At 39.1% G+C, this 25,126-nt stretch overlaps 1 protein-coding gene across 2 annotated transcripts in view; it reads left to right on the top strand.

Annotated features, from left to right (window-relative positions):
* CAP2 (CAP, adenylate cyclase-associated protein, 2 (yeast)) overlaps positions 1-25,126 on the top strand; it is a 68,433-nt gene that overhangs the window by 34,552 nt on the left and 8,755 nt on the right. For both annotated transcript variants that reach the window (XM_017730661.1, XM_008630894.2), the window contains 4 exons: positions 10,486-10,629; positions 10,822-10,907; positions 12,633-12,738; positions 25,027-25,096. In XM_017730661.1, the coding sequence (XP_017586150.1) occupies positions 10,486-10,629; positions 10,822-10,907; positions 12,633-12,738; positions 25,027-25,096 (406 nt within the window). The remainder of the gene's footprint in view (positions 1-10,485; positions 10,630-10,821; positions 10,908-12,632; positions 12,739-25,026; positions 25,097-25,126) is intronic.

The following is a 25,126-nucleotide window of genomic DNA, read 5'->3' as shown; positions in this document are numbered from 1 at the left end:
AAAGTTTCTTTATCAGTGAGAACAAACCCAGTCCAGTTACTTAAGTTTTTTTAAAGATTGTTAGCTACACATTTTTATAGACATCGAAACACATATTGTTGTTCATTCTTTTTCTGGTTTTTGCATATATTTTTTGCATAGATACACTCAATTATAATATGGACAGATGTGAAAATAATTGAAGGCTGCCTAATCTGTACAAATTGAATATTTTTTTTCCACTGCAGGGGGTGATAGTTCCAGGCATGAGGTTTTTTATATCTCCATCTCAATGAGGAAGAAAATTTCTATTGTAAAGTCATGTTGGTTAACCATTTTGAAAAAGCTGGTAATCACCAGCTAACCCAGGAGAAGGAAAGAAATAGGGGTCCTGCCCCCTGCTCCCCCAGGACCTTATTGATGTGATGTCATCTTGGCTCTGGTTGTATTTATAGCCTAGAGCCATGGAGTCAGTGTGGAATCCAAACAGGAAAGCTGATCATTAGTGTATCAGAATGCACAGACTAGAGAAAAGCAAATGAAGATGACAGCATATCTATAAATGCAAGAGAAAAGAGAGTAATTCTGTCATTCAGCTGTCTAGACTGTTTGCTTTATAATGTAAAGCTGTGAATGAGCCAGTGAGTTGCGATTATGGCATAGTAGCTTTGTAGACATTCAGAGACAGCGGTGTGGAGACTGAGGGGATTTACTGAGTTCCTGTCATGTTGGGATGTCATACATGGTGCCTTTAAAAAAAAAAAGAGGGAGAGGAAAATGCGCTGGAAAAATAAATTAGCTCAGCTCTTGCAGCTTACAAACTAATGAATAAGGAATTAAAACAAAAAGAAAGGTCCTATATCTATAATGATCCTTGGATATTTTTGTGCTCAGCAAAGAGAGAAACATATATTGTACAAAAAGTGGTATTTTTTTCTCTCTATGAAAATGGCGAAGTCCTAAAATTCATTTAGCTCTTTAACTCGTGCTATGAGTCACTAGCAAACATTTTCAGTCAGGCGTGCTGAAGTTGCTTTTTTGGAGCTTTGCCTCTTGTTAATAATGTTACTTTTTTCATTTGGAATCTGTTGCAGTACACAGCCTTTATTATCTGTATATGCAAAAATAGTAGGAGCCAGGAAGGTAATTCCAGCTGGCATACCAATCTAGCATCAACTGCAATAAATTACTTTGCAGAGAGCATGTTCTGTTACTTTTTATGGTCATGTTCTATATTTGTATGTGCAGTGGAAGAGATCACATGACAAAACCACCAGTTGATATTCCTGTTTGTGTATGTCCCAGCTAATGGTTGCTAGATACAGACTCATTCAGTAAGATGGGATTTTTCAGATCATCCACTTATTAGAAATTTTCTGATGCCAAACTTCAAGCATTAAAACAAAAGAAGTCTGTTATAAATTGTTTATTACTATAAATAGTGTAAGAGAATATAGAAGAGTGTATAAGTGAGTACAGAGAAGATGGAGAAGGGAAAATAAATTAGAATATTGCTGTAATCTGTGAGAAGTTGTTTAAAAAGGTATTTTGAGAGCATATGTTTGCATGTTGCTTGGGCAATTCAGAAGACAGGTTTTAACATAAACCTTCACAAAGCATTCTGAAATAGTTTGGATCTGAGTTTTCTATTTCCCACAGTCTAAGCCAAATACAGTTCTGACTGAAACTTGTTTTTTATTTCATTATATAATAATTTCAAGTTATTAGTTTCCTGAGCAAATTTATCTGTTTAACAACTTTTTAAAATTTGTGATCATGAATACTAATCGCTGCTCAAAGTCGCTGCACTAAATTCTTTGTGAATGGTGACTCATATACTGTCTTCTCTTTATGAATTACTATATTTCACTTTAAGAGTTCAAACAGTTTTAAGAGTTGATTTGAGGGCATGAGAGATCCATTGTTCCTATACTGAGAACAAGTTAATGAGATTATTATTTTTGTGAATCAATATAAGCATATGCAGGATGAGCATGTTCATGGTAAGTACTACTACAGATTTAAATGACAGATGCAGTTCAGACTATAAATGATTACATAATTTCTCATTAGAAAAGAATGCTGAGTTCATATGACTGCCAAAGCTCATGGATTTAATTACTAATATTGTGCAGACAAACATTCCAATTAAATACCTAGCTTAAATATCCAGATCCTGCACACAGGTGGGAGGAGAGGAGTGGAAAAAAGTGAGAGGTAAAGGAGAGCTTTCCTTTAAAAAAAGGGACATCCCCTCCCCACTCCACCTCACAGAAACCCAAGAAACTGTATTTGAATTTGGACTTAGAGCCATGAGAACAAAAAAAAAAAAAAAAAAAAAAAAAAAAATCTATTGTAGGATTAGAATAGTTGTGGCAAAATCTTTGAATAAAGGTTGAATAAAGGACTCATTCTCAGAATTTTTATGTAGAAATCAAAAGATGAAGATTTACAGTTCCCTACCCTTTGTCAGTGCAGGATTGCTAGTTTTTTTCTCTTTCTATTTTACAGTACTTCAATAACAGGACTCCTGGGACTTACTATTCTGCATTCTAGCAGAATTTGTTTTCTAATTACCCTGACTTGCTTTTGTCATTCCATTTCCCCCTACTTTTCCTCATGCTTACTGGGATCACGCTTACTGTTTTCCAAACATATGAACAGTAGGATGCTCCTCACCTTGTTAATTTATTACTTTCTTATGCAACAGAGTTTGAGCTGAGTTTTGCTGCCATTCTCTCAGCTGGTTGTCTGCTGCAAACCTGTTCCTCCGTATCTAGAAATAGCTTACGGAAGAATTTGGTTCAATCCTTTTAAGGTCCTCAGGCCCCAAACTCACAGAAGGTGCCAAGAGTGACATGGACAGAGCCTGAGAATCCTGAGCTCGAAAGGGAACCCCTTCCCCCAGTCCTGTTCTCTGAAATCTTGCCAAACTGTTGGCATATTTCTGTTATCAGCAAGCCTACAACTGCATGTGACGTGTGGTCACAGCCACAGGGATGGACCAACAGTTTCCAGTCGCTGACCTGCTGCAGTGCAGAGTTCACAGGCTTGTTTTTGGATATTGTTGCAAACTCTTACTCTGTTTCACATCCAGATAGCCCCTGACACCTGTTATCTCATAATTCTGTCTCAAAATCACTCGTCTACATTTTATCAGCCTCATAGTCATTATACTTTCAGCTCATAGAATCGTTTAGGTTGGAAAAGATCTTTAAGTCCAATCATAGACCCAGCACTGCCAGCTCCACCACTAAACCATGTCTCTAAGCATCACATATACGTCTTTTAAATACCTTCAGGGATGGTAGCTCAACCACTTCCTTGGGCAGGTTGTTCCATTACTTGACAACCCTTTCAGTGAAGAAATTTTTCCTAAGCTCCAATCTAAACCTCCCCTGTTGCAACTTGAGGCCATTTTCTTTTGTCCTGTCACTTGTTACCTGGGTGTGGAAACTGACCCTTACCTCACCACAACTTCCTTTCAGGTAGTGGTAGAGAGCAATAAGGTCTCCCTGAGGCTCCTTTTTTTCCAGGCTTAACACCCCCAGCTCCCTAATTGGCCACTCATAGGACTTACTGTCTAGATCCTTCACCAGCTTCATTGCCCTTCTCTGGACACACTCCACCACCTCAGTGTCTTTCTTTTAGTTAACTTCTCTAGGTATCCTTGTACCATTTCACTTTCTTCACTTGTGTTTGCCAAAACTCACAGGTCAATAAAAGGTGGATGCATTTGAGATTCACTTCTGCCCCAGAGGCAGTGCACTCAGCAGTAAGAAGGCCCAGAGACACTTAGGGATCCAGGGAATACAAAAGGGCTGTGATCAGTTCAACATCACCCAACCTGTACAGAATAGACGCAGAGATTCACATCAGTGGCAGCTCTACGCTGGCTCACACCAACATCCCTGGGCATGGACTTGCCAGCAGTTCACATTCTGTGCAAGGATCAGGCTCCAGTAACCAGAGGCTTCTTGCACTTGTGACCTCCAGTGTACTTGTGTACTCTAGATCCTCATTTGACATACCTGCTGAGCAATTCTGGGGATCTGTAAACCTTCACTGGAATTCTGCTGTTTGTAACATAATGTCCTAAAATCACCAGGCTAGTTTTCAGTCCCTGTACCAATGTGTATATTCAAACTGTGCCATGTGAGACCCGACTGAGCTACGCTGATAGGACACTCCCTCTCCCATTAAATACCATATTCTTTATTTCTGCTAAACACAAATCTAAAGTAGTACTCTCCTTTCTCTGTGTTACACAATTCTTTCCTGAGATTTATGCAGATAACCCTCTAAAAAGGAAAGCATGGGGGGTACAGGCGACTGAAAAGCAGGACTTTTTGATTCACAGGTTTGTTCTTTTTTTTCCCCCCCACAAATTTTACGTTGGTCTAAATCAGGTCACAACCAATGATTTGTGAATTCCAAAAGTTGTGTCAGTTCCAGGACTGCTCAATGAACCTGGCAGTCTTACAGTTTGTCCAAGGATGGAAACCTGCAACATCTAACATCCCTTTCCTGGGACATGCGCCTGTGAAAGGCAATTGCCCTTAGCAAAGATTCATGATATCTCAGATGTTGTGAACGAAACAACTGTGGCTTAACAGAACACTATCTCCTGACAGAACCTTGCTACCTGGAATGCCCTGGACCCCATTGACATGGACTACAATCACAGCAGCAGGTTTGAGGAGTAGTAAATCAAAAGGTTGAAAGCAGATTATTAGTGTAATTGTTCTTGTTGATTAATTTGTGCCTAAAGCAGGAGAACCCTTCCTTGTTGAAAATACTGCCCACAGAAAGCTGTAGTGGACAAGAATACGAAACACAGAACATTCAAGTCCATTTAAAAACCAGCCAGTCCCAGCCAAAGGCAGTGGGTGTGATTCTGCGCTGTTGTAAACTGATGCATGCAATTTGTATCAGGCTCTGGATTTCTCCACTAGTTAGAAGTGATTTGTCTTTCACATTCCTCTCCATTTGTCCTGCCTCAGAGTTTACATTTAAAAATAAACCCACAAATGACTAAAGTAGTAATTTGTCATGTGGAGTTATGGTTTGGTATTCCCTGGTTTTTTTCCCACAAAGGACAAAATTGCTACAGCTGATATTGACTGTTAGATTGAAAATTTTTGTGCTATCTAAGAGGAATAAAAGCCAAATACCAATTAATTCATTTTGGAAGCACACAAATGTGTCTATGCTTCTGTGCTGATGAAGCTGACCAGACAGTTCTGCAGATTTGTCTCTCTGTGTCATAGCCCTGCTGCTGCACAGCAGTGAGTTGAAGTGGCAAAACCTATACTGTTGACCAACAGGCCAAATACTTGTTACACCACTATGTTGAAGATTTACAGTCTAAGAAAACTAGGCCATAATAAATTAATGTCTTTCTGTAGTTAGGTAGGAGGAGAGGTTTGAATCCTGAAAATACCAGAATACTAGAGGGACATAAATGTAGTGATCTCAGAGAAAAATCTCACTAATGATCTCTACTGCCAAGCAGAAAATACTTGCAGAGAAAACACTGGATTAAGGTGCAGGGTAAAAAAATTATACTTTATATATTCTTAAATAAAGAGATTATTTCTCAGACTAATCTGAGCACTGATTCTATCCAGACTTTGAATAAACAGTTACAGAAAAAAGGCCTTTCTTAAACTGCATATACACAAAAAAAAAGGGGAAACCTTACACTTTAAACACTTCTTTACAGATTTTGAAAATACAAAATGTGGGAAATTACAGTTAATCAAAAACTACTTCAGTTCTAGAATCACAGCCACTCACAGCAGAGATGCATCTCACTGGTGATCTTATTCCTGTAGGCACAGGATGGGCTTCCTGCTCATCAGCTTTTAACTGCCAAGGTAGGAATGTTGTGTAAGGTGTCCTTCTAGGCTGTCTTTACAGGAATGGCCAGCACCTCTAGAGTCCATTTCTTCACATCTATTAATGTCTTCTAACATATAGTCATCTAATATCTATTAATATGTGGAAAGATTCCTCACGGACATCTCTTTCTTCATTTACAGTAGAGGGAATCAAGTCTCAGCTGAGGGCAGATGCCTGCCTGTTAAATTGTTACAACTGAGTGTAGCAGTTGCTATCCATGACATCTTTCATCCCTTGAAAGGATGAAATGTGGAATGGGACTGTACTAGGCTGCTTGCAGAGATAATGGCTGTGTCTACATTAGTATTTTAACTCACAGAGGGACTGTATTTCTCCTTCAAATCAGCCCCGTTTACTATGTCACATTTCACATTATAGAGCAGTCTTAAGGTGTACAAAGTGGGTATCCTTCTGATGCAGTGAAAGATACACTCCTAAACAGCCTCTAAGGCACAATTTACAGCTAGTCCAAAATAGCCCTCCCCAACATGTATACAGTGCATGTCAGGGCCTCAGCACCAACTGTTTTGCTCTGCAGAACCACTCCTATTAGGCTGCACTGCTTGCCAACACAGACAAAGACACCTGATTCGAATCAACTCCATGTTTCAAACTTGCCTCTTAAAAATACAAAGTAAGTATGATGGAGATTTTATGTAATCATGAAGGAGAGAATAACAAAACTGTACACCATGGAACAGAGGTTGTAGTCATGCTGTTCAGGTTGCAGCTGAGTAAAATGAAGGGGCTGTTGATCCCAAATTCTCTCGCGTTTTTTTTACTGCTCCTGTACCAAAGGTTGTCATTCCCTCATTGTGCATAGCTTTAAAGGGTATTTGTTCTCTTGACATGTTTTTTTCATAATAGGTCAGGTTGATTTAAACAATGTAATAGTGAGGCCTGAATTGTGTTGCCACCCATCAACATAAAAATCCTTTAGTAAACAATCTCACCCCTCAAAACCATGTAAGATTAGCTTAAAAATACATAAGACCTTTAAAAACTACATTTTTATTTACCTGCTGTGTTTTGTGCCTTGTGATTCATGCTGGCAGGTTTCTGGACAACAGTGGTCCTGAGAAAATACCCATTTTTCCAAATTAAAGCTGAGATTTTCAAGTAATCACTGGCTTGAGCAGCCAAAATTTAAGCAAGCCATTCAGTTTAGTGTGACTTTACAGGCAAATTTTAAACATCACAAAACCCAAAAACTTTTGCTATTCTCCTGAACTGAGTATCCCTGTGTCCCAGTCCTATTAAGCCTGTCATCTGGGGAATTTCTTGTGTGGGTAATGCAAATATGTGAAGGAGAAGAAAGTCTGTGCAGTGTGGTCTGTTGGAATACTGGTATTCCAGGCCACTTTATGAGACTGGGCTGAGACTGTTAAGTCTCTGAAGCCAAAGCCTAAGGCACTTCTTGTTGCAAGCTGGAACTTTTTTGGAGTGTTTTGGCTAATCATGGCAAGAGTCTTACTACTCTTGATTTTCTAATAAGTATTATAAAATATTATAGACTGTCTGGTTGTTTAGTTATTTGTATTTAAAAAGACAATATGGTTTTAATCATTATTTAAAAATGAAATAAAGGATACTGGGAATTACTTCTGATTTTCATCAGTTGTGCCCATGTTGCATTTTTAAACATTTCAGCAAAACTGATAGTATAATAGGAATGGTATTTGTACAGAGACTCTTAAATTTCTGTTAAACAACTGTTCTGTGTCTTGAATGACAAGAAATTTTATCTAGCACATGCCAAAGGCATGCTGAAGATTTTTCCAACAGTTCTGATTCATCTTCTGGAATTCAGTTTTCTTAGAGGTACAATATAGACAATAATTTTATTAAGTCAGCTGTTTTAATATTCAATGCAATAAAGAGATTATTCTTCTAGAACCCTCAGCACAACTGTTTCTGCATTGTAAAGCCAAACAGGACTGATTACTGCCAGAATTAATGAGCCATTCTATACCCATATGCCATATACACTGTAATTCATCTGCAATTTAATCACTAACTAAAGATTTAGAACTGAGACAGAACTCAATTAAGTGACTCCTTGCAGGCTTGTGTTCCTGTGTCTAACCCGTACACAGAAACCCAGATGACAAGAAGCTTCCACAAACACACATTTTGTGCAGCCATTGCAGAACAGGATGAGTGCAGAGTGGAGGGAAGGCAGACTGTGCTTCTCTGCCAGGACCTCTCACATGGGACAGAGCTGAGCAAAGCCTCAAGCCCACATTGCAGTGCCAAGGGAATGATTACTTTGAGCAACTTTCCTTAGCAATATATACTTCATCTTTAAAACTTGCACACGTTCTGTGAAATTAAATAAATCCACCACATTTTTATAAACATTTCTTATAAATATTTTTTCATTGGGTAGATTAAGTCCTGTGTTCTGAGGTGCAGAAATAATCTTTGTACCACTGACAGAAGATCCTCAGAGAAGTGGCTGGGAGCTTTTCTAGGAGGAATAGGAGGAGGTGTGGGTCACTGTGGGTCATTCAGAAAAATGTTTGACCCTAATTTTGCCTTCTTATCTATATATATCAAAGTATTCTACAAAATAAAACAGCTATGTTAACATCATTTCATATGGAGGAAATCGAAGCACAGAAAGCTAACGCAGCTTTCCTGGAACCTGATGACAATTTGGTGGGAGAGCTGCAAAGAGAACCCCCTTTTAAGGACTCCCACTTCTGTGCCCTATCCACAGAAATGTGCTGCCTCCCAGTGCTGTCTAGATATACCAGGCATCCGTGGAGCTGTATTTTTAGCCCTGATATTCTCTTTGGCTGGAACTGGGCCATGAAGATTCACAGTAAGCTAAGGACTGTAAATATCCCTCAGACTATGGGAGGAAAACTGGCATAATATCAAAGCAGAACAAGCACTTTTTAGAATTTCAGTTTTGTTAACTACTGTCATACTTGAAAGATTTCCCTGAAAAATAAGAAAGAACCAACCAGCTGCAGCGTGTTGTAAACAAGCAAAAATTAGAAAGGAGAATTTCTGCAGACTTTGTCATGTTATGGCAACAAAATCATATTTTAAGAACCACAAATCATGGAGGTTTCAGGGCTTTTTCAGGCTTAATGACTTACGCTGGTCATTAAGTCATCAACAAAAAATCTTTTCATTTCCCAGTAATACTGTAAATATTTGTTTTCTTCCAACCCGTTTTGTTGTAGGGCAAGATCACATATCCCCATGTAATTCAGATGCATAGGCCTTTCTCAAAATTACACTATCACTAAAATGTTGAGGCTCCATAGGTGGATCTAAGTTCTTTTCAAAATGCAGAATCTCTTTTTGACATGTTTTTGAAGTGTCTTTTGACCTGTGTTGATCCGAAGCAAACATGCTTATTCTAAGGTGACATAAAATTCTGTAATGCTGAGGTCTTCTGGAAGGGTGAAAAGAAAGACTTTAAAATGAAAGAGATCAAGCAGGACATATGTGACCATCATCTTGTGTGTGTCATGGCAGCATTAGTCCTCAAGATCATGAGAACTAGTTGTCTCCAGCAAGCACGTAACAAGTGCTTCACCTGAAAAAGGTGAGAAAAAATGCAGAGTTCTCCTACTTGATCCTCAGTGATTTCCAAGTGAAATGCCAGGGAGAATCAGAGTGGTGCACTGTCTTTGGTGGGACATTGTATGGGTTCTGTGAGCATACTTTTGCAATATTACAGGGTTGCAAGGTACTGCAGTTGTTTTGCTTGTAAGATGATGACTCCATGTCCCTCAATCTGCTGTTTTCTAAGTGGAAGAATTTTTCCCAGTGAATCAGTGGTCTAAATTAGTTTTTCTGAGACACTGGACCAGTGTGATTTGCATTCACTTTGCACAGGAAAGAGCTTGGATAGATTTTGAATTCATTTTGCTTTTCTCTTCACTCCAGACACTATTCCTTCCACTCAGCAGTCATTCCCCTGGGTACCATTCATTTCTGATTAGCCCAGAAGAACTTCCCCAAACCATGGCTTGCAGGCTTGCATGCATATTTCCCATGAAATCTTCCTGCATTACTTGCAGCCAAAACATTAAAATGTACCAATAAGGGAAGGTAAAATTGATACTGCCTTCAGTGTATTACTTTCTCAGTCTTGTTGCCAGATGATAACAAGCCACTAACAATAGTTTCTTAAGAAGAACTTGGTTAATAACATGAAAAACTCAAGCATCTGAAGAAGTTCCAGGGATATCCGATGAAAATCACAAGCATTTTGCTAACTCTGAGCTATGGGGTTGATACGGTTCTTAATCTGGGCAGCATGTGAAAATGCTGCCAGTGCTGAGAACAATTTTTGCTACAACGTATTATTAGTATTTAATGTCTGTGCATTTTATCACTGCAACCATAGGAGGGTAATTAAATCGGTACTGTAATGTAGAAATTTATGATGACCTTTCTTTCTGGATGTTAAGTCAGTAGGCAAGGAGGACAATATTAAACCATATGGTGCTTTTGGGCCACCCAGTGTTAACAGCAGTCTCCTCTCCTCTCCCTCTCCCTCTCCCTCTCCCTCTCCCTCTCCCTCTCCCTCTCCCTTCCCTCCCTTCCTCTCTCCTCTCATTCCCCTTTTTTTTCCAGAGTGAGGTGGCAATGCTTCTCAAGCCCATATCAGAGAAGATTCAGGAAATCCAGAACTTCAGAGAAAGGAACAGAGGAAGTAAAATGTTCAACCACCTCTCAGCCGTCAGTGAGAGCATCCCTGCCCTTGGGTGGATAGCAGTGGTAAGTGACACATGGAATGGTTGGGAGGGCTGTAAATAGGTTTCTGGATGGTGCAGGCCAGGATAGTTTCAAATCTTGCAGTACTACACCCAATAAGGTAATAAACCTAGTATGTCAGGGGAGGTGTCTGACTAATGTTTTACTTCCTTTCTCCTTCTGTTGTTTCCTGCTACCATGGGGTGATGGTCCTAGTCTCCTAAACCAGGCCCTTATGTCAAGGAGATGAATGATGCTGCTACCTTTTATACTAACAGGGTATTAAAGGACTACAAGAACAGGTATGTTGCCAAGCTCCAGTATCCACTGGCCAGAGAACAGAGCATTAACCATACCAGTAGGGTTCACAGTGCTATCAAGGAAAGCGTTTTGTAAACTAAAAATAAAACCTTCTTGCAGTAGTATAGTTTCCCCTCCTCACCTCTGACCTGCAGCATGCTGCAGTGAGAATGGCAGCAGCATTAGCAGTGCTGGTTTTCACTCCATGCACATTTTAAGATTATCTTTAATTTTTCTGGCATTCCAGCATCATGAGCTTATATGCAAATACCTATTTACATAGCAACGTGTGGCTAGCTGGCTGCTGTGCATCCTCCTCTCCTTCGTGCTCTCATACTGTTGCTGTTCTTGCTCTTGGCTTCAAAATGTGTATTTAGGTGGTAGATATATACAGCTTCAAATTCCATAGCTCTTAATTTGATTTTTCTCTATACCACTGCACTGTTCTTAAAGAGCACAAGGAATTCACAATAAAAGTTCCCTGAATGATATCTGTGAACTGATGGAGAAAGAGAAAAACATACAGCTCCTTCCTATGCCCTCTTTGAAAAGTCATGTATAAATCCTGTTGATTTGGTGCTTTTGAAGGCCAGATTTTGGCTCTTGGTTTTTATATCCCAGTGAAGAACAGCATTTGTTATTGAATTTTTCCTCTTTAGTGAGGAAAGCTTTAAATACTAAAACCTTTGGCATGTATTTATATTTCTTGTACATGTATAAATACATATTATATGCTATATATAGTATGTTATTTTATATATATTATATATTATTCCTAAAAGCCTTAGTTTACCTGCTGAAGGTAGTAACTGATGCTGGGGTAACTGATGATTTTTACAACACAGCATCAGTATTTATACTGGAGAAAGAAATGTCTCATGTAATGGTTAAGCAGAGTACATTATATAGGTATTTAATTCTTCCTTTAATGAGGAATTATTTTCTTATTTTTCACTGAATCAGACCACAATGTCTTCCAAAGTATGGAAGGCTCTCCCTTGACTTCAGTAGGCATTGGATTAAACCTGTTGACCCAGGTCTTCCGCATTATTAAGGATCAAATTCCAAAGGAAATAAACAGAAGGTAGACACAGCAATCCTTGTAAGCATCCAGTCCATAGCCATCACTATTCACTAATAATTTATTATAACTGAGGACTTCATCTTACAAGCAGCTTCTCTCTACATATTTCCTGGTTTCATTTATAGTCCCATTGGAGGACTAACAATAACAATTCTAAAGCCAACTTGTGACTTGTACTTTAAAAATTCTTGATATATAAATATTTTAGTCTGATGACTGTAACATGATCCAGTATTGCCCTGACCACATTTGAACATGGCAGCCAGAATATCTTACAGAACCCACGGATATTTAATTTTCTAAAGTTCAGCACCCTGAAACTGAGTCTGGGTACCTGCTGCACAGCTCAATATGCCTTTAGTGCTTCTTCAGATGACTTTGCGCCTGAGCAGAATGGTGACACACACTTCTAGCAGGAAGCACGCTCTGCTAGAGGCATCCTTTGCCCTTGTTTGTCCTCTGGAAGGATCTAGAAGCTTTCTAGTGTAGTAGGCTTCAGTCTTTGCAGCACAGGACTGGTTGGCTGCCTGCTAACTGATTTGTCCATGGCTTTAAGGCAGACATTGGGCTTTACCTGCTTTAAGCAAGAGCAGCAGTGCTTTCTAAGTACATTCACACATAAATATTGTCTCTGTTTTTACAGTGACACACGCCATGTTGATTGGGTGAAGTCATATCTGAACATCTGGTCTGAGCTTCAAGCTTATATCAAAGAGCATCACACCACAGGTCTCACCTGGAGTAAAACTGTAAGTACTCTTTCTTTCTTCAGGAAGAACCATAAAATGACAGTAACCAGATTGTCTTTTAATGCGGGTCATTAGCTTAGAAGAAAAAAATACCTAGGCCAGGAACAGAAGTCATGGTCCATGGATTTCCCAACCAAGCCAATAAAAGTTTGAAATATAGGTGGAGATGTTCAGGCCACTGTGGTACAGGTTTGGAGGAAGAGGGAAGAATTATTTGGGATGATTATAGCCATAACCCTCGGCTGCAGATGGTGAGGAGAGGCAGACACAATTCTCCATGCCTGTAGAAGGTAGGAACAAGACAAAATGCAAAAAATTGAAGGACATGTCAGACTAAAGGAAAACTGAGAGAACGTGGCATGGAAAGGAGAAGAATGGTGGGAAGAATCTGAACAAAGAGAGAGATTTAATAACAGGAAAGAGAAAAACAAGGGATTCATAACAATTTATTACTTCGTAGATGTCTAGCTTTATAAAGCTGTTATATTAGACATACAGGAATAACTTGTGAAATACAGAGAGAGAGCAAATATAGCTGCATGCCTAATTATTTATGCTCCTTTTATAAGCTGCTTCTGTGTGTTACATCTGAGATGCATAGAAAGATGATAGCAATGAATATTTTTCTCTAAGAGAGGTATAAACACGAACAATTAATTTTCTGTTGGGTATAAATGTAAGAGTTTATGTCCACTGTCTACACTGACGCAGTGTTCTGTATTATTTTAATAATGTGCTCGTGTTTATTATTGGATTAGGAGAACTGCGGAAATATACTAAAAATGTAATCAGCCTGCTCTTTACTGGTATCATCTCCTAAACCTACCATATACTTGCACATGCAGTCTTTCACGCCAAATTTATAATTTCTTCTGTGTACACAAATATCATTATTTTTAATTGAATGACTATTCAGAGGACTAAGACAGGCCACCATTTAGTTCTCAAAACAAACAATTTTAAGAACTTGGGAACACAGGGAAGTGGCGGAGAACTTTCAGATTAATGGCCTTCCAATCCAAACCATTTTGTGATTCTTTGAAATGTAGTTTAACTTGGAATAAGAGCTGGAACACCTTTCCTGTGAAGACAGGCTAAGAGCATTGGGATTTTTTCAGCCTGGAGAAGAGCAGGCTTGATAGAGACCTTTTTGCAACCTACCAGTATATACAGTGGGCTTGTGAGAAAGACTGAGAAAGACATGACTAAGGCTTGTAGTGACAGGAGAGGGGGAAATAGTTTTAAATTGAAAGACTGAATATAAAGAAGAAATTCTTTACTATGAGGGTGATGAGACACTGGCACAGGTTGCCCAGAGAAGCTGTAGATGCCCCATCCCTGGAGGTGTTGAAGGCCAGGTTGCATGGGACTCTCATCAATGTGGTCTATGAAAGTTGTCCCTGCCCATGGCAGAGGGTTGGAACTGGATGATCTTTAAGGTCCCTTCCAATACAAACCTTTCTGTGATTCCATGGAATGTGGAAAAGTTGGTTAGTCTCTCCCTCTATGGAAGTTATAACCATGTAAGAGAATGTATGTTACTTGTGTTCAGCAACAGACTGCAGCTTTCTCTTCATACCCTTCATGAGACATTGTACCAGGCCTTTCAGTCCTCAAGTATTCAAGTGCAAGCTCAAACACGGGAGAGAGCCATGATCTGCACGTAGTTCTTAGTCTGAAGCAGTGCAAAAATGTTTGAACATGATCAATTAGAAGACTGTGATTATTTGCTACTTTGTAGGTTTCTATAGTAAAAATTTTAAACATTAAATATGATTCCTTTATGTAGTACAAAATTTCACACTTGCCGCATCCTATTCTGTTATGATCAGTGAATGTGAGATGAGCTAATGATTTCAAAATTATTATTACATAACAAAAAGGAATTGTAGTACTGCATTAGCTGAATTAGCCTGAGAATCTGGGACAAAATTTGTTCTGTTAATACAGAAAAAGAAAAATCTTCACTTTTAATAGAACTCCACAAGTGTGGAAATGGTGTTATAAGGTAAAGGTTTGCTACAGCCATTTGATCAAACAGGAGGAGCTGTCAGTGCTGGTGAGTACTGGTAATCTTACTCAGAAGTGTAGCTGTTGCAGATTATGTTTGACTGGTCCTAAAACCAGTAACTCAGCCATCATGTCTTTATATTTCTCTGTCTTCAGCTGTCCAAGAAATTGCTAAAATCTAGGTGTGACTTGTTTATTCATATTGAGCGTAGTTTCCTGCCAACAGTGCTCATTCCATAATGAGTGATGAGCCCATCATTGCATCTGAAGTACTGATTTCATTTCACTTTGGATATCGCTCATATCTGGAAGTTGTCTTGGAAGTATGGCTCATTTAAATTATCCTTTATGTGATATCAGTCTGAGAGATTATATTGTAAACTTATTTTTATGGATGCATATATTTTTTTAAGTTTTACTAAATGTGAATGTAAGAAAATTAGAATCCAGTAAGTTAGCAGGTTGTTTAAATAGCTTAAATGTTATTTAAATATTTCTATGAAGCTTGGTAACAAATACATTCCAGAAAGCAATGAGTTGCTCAAGTGATATTTTCATTTTTGTTATACATTTTAAAGTGAGAATGAAACTCACAGATTCACGTTGTGTGAAGTTAAGCATAAAGGTCTGCAGAATCAGGGTCTAGACAGAAATAGGATATCTATAAAAGCTGTAGATGTATTGCAGACACAGTTGTTAATCCTTGCACACAGCAGCTTCCACTTAGATGCATAAAAGGAAAAAAGGAAAAAGCAGTAGTTTGGCAAGGCGTTAACAAAGTGGAACATTTATGAAAGGTAGACATTGGTGTAGGAATGGTATTTTATTATAGAGGGAGAGAGAAAGAGAGAAATGTCTTGGGGCGTGTAAGTACAGATTTAAAAGTGTATTATACCGATAATTTACCCTTCATATCTGCACAAATCAACAAAGCAATGCATGAAGTTTCTATAAAAAGCTCTTAAGTAGCACATTTGGATATTTCTAACGAGAGTGAAGAGTCAGGAAGAGTATTAACTACTGCTTCTCTCCCAACTGTATGCTCATAGCTTGAACTCCAACAAAACCCCAGGAGCATCAGCCTAGATCAGAGGGTTTCCTATGCTTGGGTTTCCAAAAAGAAGGGGACAGGTTTTTTTGTTGGCACTTGGCCCCTAAGGTACGGGTGCTGTATACTGTGGTGTGCACATTTATGGCCATGCAATATCCCAAAGTTGTGCCATTTCCAGCCCCCTGTACCCTTCCATCAAGCTGCACAGGGCAGCTGCAGCCAGCCTTGGAACACATCACTAGTGCATACAGCAAAGTGTTCCTGACTCTGGCAGCAAGCATACAGGCAGACACTTCAGATCAAAGAGAAAGAAATGTCGTAATAAATTAGAAGACAGACACAGAAACAGGTGAAAAAGGTTGACATAATGTCCAAGCAGTCATTTCTGACAATAACAGTTATCTTTATCTGCTTTTTAAAAAGTTTGTGATGAAAACAGATGTTTATGGATTTTTGGATCTAACACAGTTCTCTCTTACTCACTTTGGTTCTGCCAAGATGTGTGACAATATTTTACTTCATAAGGGCACCCTATTGAAATGTGCGGGACTGTGTGAGGAAAAAGCCAAGGAAATAGTGAAGAATATTGTGTATTTAAGAATACACTTAGAAAGAAATAGTGTAGTTAAGGACCTTTAGATTTTGCACATCTGAACCCGTTTTGCTACTCATGTGGAGTGGTGGTACAAAATTAGACTGGACTATGTAAATGGGCATTTCAAGGCATGATGAATATGGTTAGGATATTTGTTGTACTGTGCTCAGAGAAGAAATGTACATATTTAAAATATGTATGTTTGTGAGCAGGATTGTCCCAGAGAGTAAGAAGTTCCATGTATTTTCACCATGATCTGATATAGTCATTTTCATTGATTGACTGCGCATATGTCAGAGAAAATATGCTTTTCAGTGCAAGTCAGATGGACCTGCAGTATTTCCTTAAAAGTGTAATTTTGTAGTTCATTATCTTAAATGCAAAGTATCATTCTGCCTCCTACACCCTGTGGTGAGTGGCCGTTCACTGTACTCAAAGCATCTCAATTTAGCCATCTTGACAATGGGAACAATGGCAATTATCAGCCTAATGGAGTTTTTTTTTAATTTGCTACCAGAGATGACACTCAGATGTCAGTGATTCTTAGGAAAAAGCTGTTGTTACAATGAAATATTTTAATGCCCAGGGTAGCATTTAACCTATGCAGTAATTGTCATTTTTGCTTGCTCAGTTTTCTGTCTTTAACAAGCAATCCATGGCTGTAATAGTGACCTGTCTTTTTTCAGTTCTTTCTGATAAAGAGCAAGTGTCTTCTTTTCCTTTTTTTTTTCTTAAAGAAGGGATTCTATTGAAGCATGCCTCTTCCTACCCTCCACTTTTTTGGTGATGCAAATAAATGAACAGCTGTAATACAAGCTTACAAGAATGCCTAATAAAAAGTTTGTTTGCTACAAGGCCTGCATGAGTAATCGGGGGAAGTGAAACTTCTGCTCCTGTTTCTGCAGGTTAACCTTGCAGCAAGAAAACAACCAGTAATAATGAAAGTGCTGTAGTTTTCCATATATCAAATAAGTGTTAAGACACAAATCTTGCTCAAGAATAATTGTCTTGAATGTTTCAGTTGTAGGTGGATCCGTACTTAACTTTTTGTTCTTTGCGTACAATTGTAATTTAGGACAGATTTTACCAGCAGGTTGATTTACAAACAGGAAATATTTACAAACTAGTACTGAATTTCACTACAGTATTTAGTTTCTAATACAGAACTTCACTCAAGTGATGAGTGAAATCCTCCCTCCCCCCCCTTTACAAATCAGAGCAACTTAGGATGAAGTCTGTACATCTTTAAAAGCAGTTGAGGTTTATTTAAATCCTGTTTCCATTGAAGCCAGTATCTTCAAGTCTCTTTTTTTTCCCTGAAATAGCATTTTAGAAAACATTCATTACTCCTTCGATAGTACTCTAAAAACATTCTTTAAAAGCTGAAATTCTCCACAATCTCCACATCAAGAAGTACCATCGTAATTCCTACATTAGCCTAATTGGGTGCAATTACACTAGTCTCAGTGCAAACTTTGGGCATTTTATTATAGTCTAAAATAAACTCCAGACATTTTGGCCCTGCCTCTCTCCTGTTCTATCAAAGCACTTTCCTGTAATATATCGTCTCTGTACATACTGATGTGAACAAGCTGCAAAGACCAACTTCTGCAGGCAAAAGCCTCCTATTATCTGTCCAGTATCTCTTCTATGCTGTGTTTAGTTTGACCTACTTATCAAGCAGCCATTGTCTGAGCCACTTCACTAAAGCTAAAGGTCAAAACTGTAGTGCCAAATTCCAGCCACAGCCACAACTGCAATCCCAGAGGCCTTATTCAGATAGACGCAAGGGCAGCATAGATACACCAATTTAAATGCCTGTATCTTGGATAAGATGTAGCCATTTCCACAGTGCTCAGTTTTTCTCTGATAGCCTTTTCTCTCTTTTTCTGTATACCTTCCATTCCTTTCTCTACCCTTGCCCTTCCCTATTCCCTTATACTTTTTTGTTGGAAAAAATTGCATCCTTTAGTTGCAAGTGTTTCTCTCTCAGAGAATAGACAATGTTCTGGTTTTTGGTACAGGATCGATTAAAAAACTGGCCGTCCTGGCAGCTCTACAATAGTTGCCTCCATGGTGGAGACTGCCTCAATTACATCCCTGTCCCTTTGAAAGAAAGTATTTTTACTCTCTTATTCCAACAGTGGCTGAAAGTATTTGTCTTTACTATATATTGATAGTGTTCTCTTAATTTTGACCAAGCACCATTCAGACACATTAAGGGAAAACCTGGGCGAAGCATGCAGCCTAGTTCCAGTGGAAAAGGGAAAGGAAAAAGAAAATTGAAAGTAAGAGAGAGAAAAGGAAAGGTACATCTATTAAAATGTTACTATTTTCCTAAAGAGATTGGTCTTCTTTTTAACTGATTTTTTATATAAATAAAAGATGGTCCAGTCTGCCTGGTAGAGCACATTACTTGTTGGCAATTACATTATCATACAGTTCTCAAATGACTTAGAAGACCATGGCTGTGTAAAACATTTCTGGTTGGGTAACTCTGAAGATGTAAGCATCATTTTTAAATCCTGAACAGGTGATGGACAGCAAAAGTGTATTACAGGGGGCTGCAAAGCTTGAAAACTACAGATAAATAATTCTGCTGAGACTCAGTAACAAGAAAAGAACCTGGCCTGGTTTTTGTTGTTTTGTGTTTTAACTAACAAAGATTACAGGCCCTGTAAGTCAGCTGTTTCATCCAGTAAATTGCAGCTCTCAGGGCAGCATAACCCCTTGAAGACAGGTGGCTTAAACAGGGTAGGTAATAGAACGGTTGTGCTAAGCTACTTTTACACAAAAACACCTTAACAAGAGCTCTGTGCCCCTGAGTCACAGTCTGCCTGTTCCCAGAGGTTGATATGTGATATTCTGAGCTTCACAATTCTTGTCTTTGGGTCTTTGGCTGTGCATATGTATGGAAAGAACAATGCAGAATGCTGTAATCATTTTAGGTGTGAAACTAAGATTACTGTAAAGGGGGAGAAAGCAGGGATATCCTTCCCTTTTTTTTTTTTTTTTTTGGAGAAGAATGTATTATTCCCTATTACAATTCCTGTTTGTCTGCTGCCATGAAAAGAAGGCTTTTCAATAAATTAAGGGAGGGATTTCATGACCTATCTCTAAGCCACCTGTTGCTTCAGCTGCAAATAGATACTTACCTCTTAATAGGAATGACTAACGAAATAGGTACTATATATCATACACATGCATGTATCATTTATTTATATGCATTATATAGATGTTCATAATCTTCTGGTTCTGAGTAAAATCAACCATTGCAGCTACAAGAAATGCATTGTTCAGATGCTCCACAGCAGGTTCCCAGCACAAGAACTTTGTTCCTCTCAGTTTCCATGCTGCACTGTATCAGCTGAAAGCTGGATAAACACAGAGGAACGTCACGGGTGTTTGTACAGGGTCTGGCACATAAGCCCCTCATATCCCCAGAGATAGGAGCCTCTGACTAGGGCTCCTTGCTGCTGCAGTACTACAAATATAGTAACAGTGACATGGAAGGCTAACCTAGGGAGCTGTTCAGCAAGAATAGCTCAGGAAATAGTAACATCTGCGATAAGGCATAAAAAGAAATTCTTACTGTCTCTCAGTAGCTGGGTTCAGACACATCAAACTGTACATGGCCACCAAAAATTAGTGACAGTATGGCATCCAGAGCACTTGTGTTATATATGAACAGCATTTTATTTCTCTAATAAGATTGGCTTTGCCCTGTGCTCTGGGGAAAGGAAGCCTTTAGGAGAAATGTGCTTAACAAGGCCCAGCTTCTCAAAAGCAAAGAGCGTCACTCAGCTCTACTGTAATTTCCAGGGAATTACATGAGATTTGAGATCGAGGAGTTTCAACAAGGCAGCTATCTCAACATTTCTTTCTTCCAGTGAGCCAGTTAGGTGACAAAAAGAAGTGTACCTCACTCTTCTGCAAGTTGTACAAGATGAAGGTAGAAATACAATATGTTTTGAGGCTGTACCACAGTGCTGCAAACCCTTGCACAGTGACAACGCATTTATCAGACCGAGCGCTGTCAGCGGCATCAGGCACTGTCACTAGAGGAAGCTTCTCTGCTACCGTCAGTGGGAGACCCTTGGGCCTCTCTGCACATGGCTTGGGGCTATCCAGCAAGGAGCAAACCCTGACCCATTCCTGTCACCCCATTTAGAGCAATGGTTGGAGGCTGAAGACAATTTATTTTTCCTTAAGAGGAAATTTCAGGCATGTTTTATCCCCTACAGAGCTCTTAGTACATGGTCAAGGGGCCTGCATCTCCTATTCCTGATAGGACCTTACTCAGAGAACTACATTTTCCTCCATTTCAAAAAGCTCCAGGAGCAAGGTTTAAAGCACGTCAAGTTCACTATGATGCAAGCTAACAGGTTAGAAGTTATGGCTTACTTTTGTGTTACATTTTCACAAAGTAAGGACGACTCTATCTGTTCCCCTGATAATTCTTACTAGGGGCATATTTGTAAATGGTGGAAAAATGACCACACCAACATGTTAATGGGGGCAGTCAGCTATCAGTATAACTTGACGTGGTGTCTGTAGACACCACAGCACTGAGAACAGCAGCTGTTGCCGAGGCAAACAGCTGAAATTAAAGAGGAAGAAAGGCAGCTTGCAAACAACTGCCTTTACTGGTCCAAATGGCTCCTAATACTCTTTGTGTAAAGACACACTGTTGTTAACATCTGCGTGAAGTTAATCTGAAGAGTTGTTTGCAAATAGCAAAGCTGCTGAGCACCTGCTGCTTTAGGATAGATGAACTTTTGTGGGCATGTAACATGCTATTTTATTCCCAGCAGCTCTCACAAACACCACCCTATACAGAACAGAAATGAATGGACTTTGTGAAGGGCACTTTTGTTGAAATTGGATAGGACTATACACAAGTATTACCAGATACCAGAACAGTTTAAGAGCCTGGTTCAGAAATATTCTAGAGCCTGAGGATTCAAGTGGTCTTAGAAGAGTAACTAAGGAAAGCAAAGTAATTGCCAGTGACTGAGGTTGGTAACTTGGGAGGTTTATTTATGAATAGATGGCAAAATGAATTTTTAAAAAAGTTTCTGGAATTACTTCGCTTGGCTGATTTTTAAGCTGCGCTGTACGTCAGTGTGTTTGAGTGCAGCACAGGTCCCATCTTCCTGGCATGCAGGGAATGCAAGAAGTAAAATGTGTTTTCAGCATTTCCAGTTCATTTTTGTGCTTTTTGCCCCCTTTTGAGAGTATCCCTGAGCCACTCTCCCACAAAGAATTTCACCTCACTTGAATGTTTGTTTGATTTCAGTTAGGTACATCAAAATGGCAAAGAAAACAACACTGTAGCCAGAGTAAGACTGTAGCCCTCTTCCCAGCAGGTCTGTGTGCCCTCTCATTAGTGAGACTTGTCTCTCTTTTCCATGCCATTTTATTTCAGTGGGGGATGGTCCTACTGGAGGAGTCCATGCTGTAAGATGGGAGATCTACAGTGGAGCAATTAAGCCCTGTACTTTAGTGACCTTTATTCCTGTGATTTGTCCTTCAGTTTTGCCTGGCCTAATTTATTATTAAAATTGTTTGCAGTTTCCAGAATGGCCCTAGATGTTGAAAATAGCATGCTACAATATCAGTTAGCTTGTGTAGGTGTAACTCAGGTTTTAAACGAGAGAAGATTTGCCATGCAGGAGAAAAGTTGACAACCAGGGTTCAGTCTGTATTTTATTTCTGTGACTGCACAAAATTAAGAGGAAAAGTGGGAAGGGTGACAGAACCTCAGATATCTTCACCTTGTGACAGCTTCTATGTTCTTAGAACTAAGTCAAAATCTTTTGTGCTCAGTGGAGATAACCACTGATTTTGGTGGAGGGACCAGGCTTGTAAAGAAAAGAAGAGGCATTGCATGAGTGCAATGAATACATTTTTTTCTTACTTTTGAAACCCACTTAAAGGACTAGAATGTCTTTGCTCCTCAGGTCAAGAATTGAGATTTTTGAGTAGACTTGTTTTATTCATCACTCCTGCTCTAGAAGGAAAAAAGCTCCTAGTTTCCCAGATCCTTTCCTGCATCTTCTCTTTCTTGAAAAGTAAGTATGACAACAACCTCCAGTCATACAAAACCATGTCCAAACTTAAGTGGTGTATTTAAAATCCTTCCTTTTATCTGTACTTTGACAAGATAATTCTTTCAGAGTTCTGGGAGAGAGATTATCCACTTCCACAGATAAACCCCTCTGAGTTTTACTTCCGTCTCATTACGTGGATATTCCCATACTTTAGTTGCCATTTGGGAAACTGCCTTTGATGCTATTCAGCAGCATTATTCAAGCCAGGATTGTTCTGCATGATCTGTTATGGCCTCAAGTTTGATACTTGAGGTGAAGAGACTGCCAGAGTGACCCACCACTCTGTGTTGTATGCAGAATACACAGATAACTTCCAGAACTTTTTTCTCTAATGCATCTTTGCAGCCTTTGCACAATTTAGGTGGTGTCAATTCTAAATGGATGTGTGAGTCTTACACAAGTTTCTGGAAAATCACAGCACTGTATTGATAGGCAGGTGGAAGCAGTAGCTCTTTTTGAGAAATCAGATGTCAGTCTGGAATTTGGCAAGTGGATTTTCATCTCAGACTAAAAGTTATTAGCCACTACCACTGCTGCTATTAATTGCCTTTCATAAAGCATACATAATTCATAACTGCATGTTCACACTGTGAATGGTGAGTGCCATTTCTGGGTATCTGAGTATTTTAAAAAGCCCTGCAAATGCAATGTTCATAATTCTGGATAACCAGGGCATAGTGGATTCAGTTGCTATGGTTGCAGGCAACAGAAAGGAAAGATCTGAATTGCACCTCAGGCAGCAATAACTGATTGTGCCACTAAATCCACTTACTTTTTTTTTTAATTACAGTAATTCACAGTTCTGCTGACACTGCTGCAGGTAACTTCACTGGCATTAACAGAGGCAGGGAACAGGCTCTATAAATTGAGGGCCCAGTGTAGAAGTTGTCCCCAGCCTAAAACACTAACCTGTGATGAGGAAGTATGTAAGCAGAAGCTCTGAGTTAAATGTATCCATGCAACAATGGAATGTCTCTAAAAGCAGTCTACGTCAGTTCCAGTATATCTTGACAATAAATGCTAATCAGTTCCAAAAGGAGAATCTTCTCATTTGTTTACATTTGATCAAAAATATTTTATAGCTTTAATAGCTAAGAAGAGAGCTTATTCCCTTAAAAGAGCTTGGATTTTTATTTTGTTTTTAAAGTATATCTGAAGAGTAAGTAAAAAAGGAGCATGTGGACCTCAGCTCTTTTTCTGTTATCAGTTTGGGATTACAGGCCAGAACAAGTTTTACTTTTAAAAAAATAGCTATAGTTTTCACTCCCATGAGATGCATGAACCAGATCAATACTTTGCTGTTTCAGTTTAGTGGAAAGCAGAAGGAGTAGTACCATAAATGGTTAAAAATACCCTCAGAGGCCAGCTAAGCAGTATCTGTTTCCAGTATGGACTACCAGGGGCGCACTAACAGCCTGTATCTCTTAACAATGGGAGACAGTTAGAGGAGCTGTGACTCCATAAGTTGCTGTAATTTTCCCATTGTATCTGCCCACCTGTTAATATTTGCTGCTGCAATGCACAGTATCTCTGTAGCTAGCTGAACTCATCAGAACCAATCTAATTTTCTCAATAGTTCTTTTAAAAGTCCCTTCTGTGCTGCAGAGAGGTAGGATCAGAGTGACACTCAGTGGCAGGACAGTAAAAGTGATTCTCAGATTCTGTCTAGCATCGATTTTTAGGATGTTAGGGCATTATTATAAAATTTTAATCAGATCGTTATTAGTATTTTCTGTCTGTTTGATAATATTCTATGCTAGCATCATAATTCAGACCAAAACATGTACTTTTGATTGTGCAAACTGGAAGATTGTGTTACTTACTTTGCCAAGGCCCCCTTCACTCATAACTTGTGTGCTGTGATCTCCTGCAACTGAAAAAAAAAGGAAAAAAGAATGTGAGAAATTGAACTAAAAACTCAAAAATTTAATTTCAGAGTCAAGAGACTTGAATCACCATAGTTTCACATTCTGTGGTATTTGAATCTTTACAGATAACTTTAACAGTTCAAAGAATAGCATTTTACATCTTGCATACAATGTATCATGTTCCCTATGTATAACTGACAGTTCATTACCCTCTCAGTTATTTCTGTTGTATCAAAACATTTTCTTTATGTTTCTGAATGCACACTGAGGTATGGTTAACTGAATTTGGTATCTATTAACAAAAGGAGACATTTTCCTTTTTATGAAAGTGAACACTGGAATAAATTACGGAATTGTTACTGTTAAAGACTTTTAACATCAGTCCTCACAAGTTTTTGAGACAAATATTTTAGGTGGAGTAGTTCTGCAGTAGGGGTAGCAGTGTGGGCTCTTTCCAGCTGTGCTTGCTCAGGTGCAGGGAAGGATTCATAGGATTGCATTCGATTATGGAGCCAGAAATTCTCCTTAGCCTGTGGCTTTCTAGAGTCACCCGAACTAACAGCATCCAAGGATATTAATAAACAAGAACTATTGTGATACAATGTTCCTTGAAACACTATATGTAAAATATTTTCCCTCTGTCTCAAACAGGGTCCTGTTGCATCCCCCTTGTCCATGCGATCTGTTCTAACCAGCGGCTCCTGCCTTTCCCCGCCGCCTCCCCCACCCCCCCCCCCCCGACCGCCCCCCA

This window comes from Corvus brachyrhynchos, unplaced genomic scaffold (assembly GCF_000691975.1).
Source record: "Corvus brachyrhynchos isolate BGI_N302 unplaced genomic scaffold, ASM69197v1 scaffold43, whole genome shotgun sequence".
NCBI lineage: Eukaryota > Metazoa > Chordata > Aves > Passeriformes > Corvidae > Corvus > Corvus brachyrhynchos.
The sequence above is the reverse complement of the archived record's forward strand: the minus strand, read 5'-3'. Positions and strand labels throughout refer to the sequence as shown.